At 43.8% G+C, this 4,680-nt stretch overlaps 1 protein-coding gene across 1 annotated transcript in view; it reads left to right on the plus strand.

The window, feature by feature from the left end:
* Positions 1–4,384: 4,384 nt before the first annotated feature.
* mmp24 (matrix metallopeptidase 24) overlaps positions 4,385–4,680 on the plus strand; it is a gene marked incomplete at its 5' end in the record, with an annotated part of 24,507 nt that continues 24,211 nt past the window's right edge. The window contains 1 exon segment of the mRNA XM_017442075.3: positions 4,385–4,533. Coding sequence (XP_017297564.1) covers positions 4,457–4,533 — 77 coding nt within the window.

Raw genomic sequence — 4,680 nt, forward strand, 5'->3', positions numbered from 1 at the left:
TTGTGGTTTTTGCAGCAGTTAGTTGTTTTTGCAGCAGTTAGGTGTGTTTTTTGCAGCAGTTAGGTGTGTTTTTTGCAGCAGTTAGTTGTGTTTTTGCAGCAGTTAGTTGTTTTTGCAGCAGTTAGTTGTGGTTTTGCAGCAGTTAGTTGTGTTTTTGCAGCAGTTAGTTGTGGTTTTGCAGCAGTTAGTTGTGGTTTTGCAGCAGTTAATTGTGTTTTTTTGCAGCAGTTAGTTGTTTTTGCAGCAGTTAGTTGGGGTTTTTTGCAGCAGTTAGTTGCTGCTGTTGCAGTCGGTCCTGCAGCACAGTGGGATCTGAGCAGGATGGAAATGTGAGTTGTAATTATAAAAGATCGCTGGGCAGAGCTTTTGTAAGGAAGCGCATCTGGCCTCTCTGAGAGCCGTGTTGAAGGATTAGATTTGATCCAAGCTGCAGCGCAGGAAGAAGGAACCGTTTCACACCAAGATGTCCGTTTAATGATGCTGTGAGTCTGCAGCTGGTTCACCTCATCCTGCTGAGTCATAATAACCCATCAGACACTAATTCAACTGTCTGCAGCCGTTTACACGTTCTGCTGAATATTACTGCAAATAAAATAAAGAGATCCATGTTTCCAGCTGCAGCTTCTCTGATGCAGTTTGAAGTTTTGTTTCACATGTATTTTATTTTGCAGAGATTGAGTTAAAGTTTGAACAAATCCTGTGGTGATGGGTGATATGCATTTCTTCCAGGATGCTCCTCTCAGTAACCTGTTTTCAGCAGGTTTCTTAGAGCTGCAGGTCAAATCAAGTCTAAAAAGCAACTCCTGTTTCAGTCTGTGGCGTTCAGTCTTTAATATCTCTGCCCTGATCCTGAGCAAACGGAGAAAAGCTCTGAGATGCTGTCAGATTTCAGCAGAACTCGTGACTCTGAGGTTTTCTGCATGTCCATCATAATTCCCAGTGAGTCCAGTTTGAGCTGCAGTGTTTAATGGTGAACGGGATCAAATTACTTGTGAGGAGTAATGAGCTGCACTCGCTCTGATGCATACCTGAACGGCCTGTGATTAACTGAAGAGGCAGATTTCCTTCTGTCGACACAGGAGTGTGTGCTTTGATTTACAGCTCTGACGCCATGGACACCGAGATGAAAGATGGTCCATTCAACAAATACATGACTGACCAGGACATTTTACTCTATATTAAAGATTCATTTACGTATTCTTTTCAGCTGGTCTTGTTTTTCCCTGCAGTGTTTGGAGCAGACAGGAAGTCTTCAGGTCTTTATATTTTGACTCAATGCAGTGAAAACAGAAAAATGTTCAGGATGTATCAATCAAGACCAGTTTTAAAGATAATAGGATGGTTTGGCTGCTTGAAAGTAAAATCTGAAGAAGCGAGGCCTGGATCGGGTCCTGAAGGTTTTCAGTTTTCTGTTTGGGCTGCAGCTCCATATCCTGGCAGGCATCGATCGTCTGCGAGGATGAATACGACACCGCAGACATGAGGTCAGAGCTGGGAGGCCTTCTTCTTCTCTTGTTTGTGTTGAAGGTCCAGGTCCTGATCCGGTCCCGGTTGGAGCTCCGATGTTCAGGAGGATTCAGGCTTAAAGGCAGAGGAACAGGAAGTGGTTTCAGAATGAATCTTATAAATTTCAAATTAAGAGTCTCTCTGGTTTTAGAGAAGGCAGCTGATGGATGTTGGAGTTTCATCAGAGCTGCTTTGGTTCCTCCAACATTTCCTCTGAAGTTCTTTGTTCTGGAAGGAGAGGTTTCCTGGGTTTGGGGTGAAAATGAACCTTTCTTCCTTGTAATTTACAAGATGTTTAAAGTCCTTCCTGTGGTGTGACTGCAGAGGGGCAGCTGGGTGTGAAGCGCCGGGAACAGGATTAAATTATGGGAGCTGAAGGGATTTATTGAAATCTGAGAGGATAAATTAGATTTCTTCCAGTTTAAGGGATGACATCAGATCTTTCTGCCAGGAACACTGACTTGGAGGCTTGAAGGGTTTTTAACGTGCCTGCAGGCACAAAGAGCAACATTTCATTTTATTTCCAATAAACTCTTGATAATTGGACGAGATGACAGTAAACAGAGACGGTACGAGGCTTCTGCTCTTATTCTGAGGAATTTCTGCCAAACTGCTTTTAATTAGTCTGAGTCCAGACTCGTCTGTCGTACGGAGTCATCTGAGGTCCAAAAAGTCCAAAATTCAATTTACAAATGCTTCTAACATCTTTTCCAAATGCAGCAGTCATTAGTTTGATGATTGTCTGCACTAGTTTTAGGCCTTCTGATGCTTATATTTTTGTCACTTTTGTCTCTGTCTTGTGTTTTTGTGGTGTATTGTTGCGTACAAACACAACAATCTGATATTTTACCAGACGTAGTTTGATCTCCAGCATCAGCAGGTTGGTTTATTGGTCCTGTTGAAAAACTCAATAACATCAGCAGGATTTATAAGAAGGCAGTTTTCAGTATATCTGGGTTTGAATGGTTTTAAGGACAGACCTGTGTTCACATCCTAAAGGCTGATAAAACCACTGAAGGATGTTTTCCTGTCGGGTCGAGGAGAAGAGATCACACCGAGGCTCTGCGACGTGACGGGATTTCATTTCATGGCTGTTTGTTTTTATCTCACGGCAGCAGCTCTCTGCTGGACGGCACTCAGGCCGAAAATAAAACCAGCATTCAGGCGTCTAAAGTCTCCTCACACCGAACAATCATCTCACAGCAGGAAATGCAGAGAGGAGCTTTTCCTGAACGACTGCAACAATTTCATCACTGATGGCAGCGAGCAACCACAGGAACTCAGGATCCTTGTCTTTTGTGTCACTTTATTTCAAATAGTTTTGCTGAAGTTTGAATCTTCAGAGGAAAAAGGTCGAAGCTTTCCTGAATGAAATCAGACCAGAGATGATTTAAATCCTGGACTCCGTTTGTCTGACAGACTCACTCGTTGTGTTGTTTATTGGACAAAGATTCGTTTGGCTCTGACTCATCGGCCCGAGGAGATAAAGCAGAAATCCTGATAATTTCTTTTCTCTCAGACCTCCCAGGATTGTCCTCCTGCCTCCAGCTGTTCTCAACAAAACGCTGTCGACTCGTTTTCATCTTCTCCAGCAGACGGGGTTCATTTTCCTGATTTCCTTCATTAATCTGAGCATTCAGCTCCTGTTTCTGCTTCCTGATCTCAGATCAGGAGGACCGGCGGCACGACAACAACCTCGTTAATCTGAAGTATTTACTGTAGAATTATTTCCTCACGATTTCAGGTTTAAAGGCAACAAATCCAACAAATACCAGGGGGGTGAATACTTTAGCAACCTGCTGATCTCCTTCATGTTTTATAATTTAATATTTAATTTAATCAGAATGTTGAAATGTCCTCATAATTCAAACTTTGTTTGTTTGGTTTTTACTGGGAGACTATTAATATTTTCTGTTTTTTGACTGTTGGCCATTTTCTCTTATTTATTTATTATAATCCTGATTTTTTTTCACACATTAAGTCTAATATTGTGTTAAGATTTTGATTAGAGTTAATATTTTGCTTTTAATTGTCTCACATTTGACTTAAAATGAAATAATTTGAGGTTTTCTTTCCTGATTTTTCAGTTTTTCTCAGATTTGATTTAAAGTTTCTGTCCAGATAGTTTATTTTTAAACAGTTTGACTAAATATTAAATTAAATATTCAGACTTTTTCTCTGCTGATGAACCTAGAGTCCCTCAGGGTTTGAAGCCAACGTTCGGCTGGTTTCTGGTTTCTGGTTTCTGGGCCCGGCCCGGCCCGGCTCAGAGAGGCTCTGAATTATTAATGAGTGACTGTAGAGAGGAGCTCAGCCTCCTTCCTTCCTTCCTTCTTCTCAGGAGGTTCCTCAGGCTTTGTTCCGTTTTCAGAGACGAGCGTCTGCAAACGGAAAAATAAAATCAGAATCAGAGAAATCTGTGGATCAGGTTTCTGTGGATCCACGTGGATCAGGTTTCTGTGGATCCACGTGGATCAGGTTTCTGTGGATCCACGTGGATCAGGTTTCTGTGGGTCCACGTGGATCAGGTTTCTGTGGATCCACGTGGATCAGGTTTCTGTGGGTCCACGTGGATCAGGTTTCTGTGGGTCCACATGGATCAGGTTTCTGTGGATCCACGTGGATCAGGTTTCTGGGATTCAGGAGGAAAACCTCCCAGCTTCTCTTAAATCTCCTGACATCCAGAGTTTAGTCTGTATTTGTTCTTCTGTTGACAGACGGGATCAGGAGGTTTAGTTTGTTTCCTGACCCGTTCTGACCCGAGAGTTAAAGTCTGGTTCTGGTAGCACCGGCCTCAGAAACCCTAAAAGCTGCAGATCTGGACAGTGTTGGTGTAACGGATCGTCTGACCTTCTCTTCCTCTGTGTTCTGCTCTCAGACGTGGCTGAAGAACTACGGGTACCTGCTGCCTCAGGACCTTCGGACCTCGGACCTGCGGCAGGAGAAGGCCATGCAGTCGGCCGTCGCCGCCATGCAGCGCTTCTACGGGATTCCTGTGACCGGAGTCCTGGACGAGACAACGATAGAGTAAGTCACCGACCGAGTTCGGTCCTGGCAGGTCCTGATGGTCTGGGTCTGATGGTCTGGACCTGATGGTCTGGGTCTGATGGTCTGGGTCTGATGGTCTGGGCCTGATGGCCTGGGTCTGATGGTCTGATGGTCTGATGGTCTGGG

Source organism: Kryptolebias marmoratus, linkage group LG4, assembly GCF_001649575.2.
Source record: "Kryptolebias marmoratus isolate JLee-2015 linkage group LG4, ASM164957v2, whole genome shotgun sequence".
Taxonomy (NCBI): Eukaryota; Metazoa; Chordata; class Actinopteri; order Cyprinodontiformes; family Rivulidae; genus Kryptolebias; species Kryptolebias marmoratus.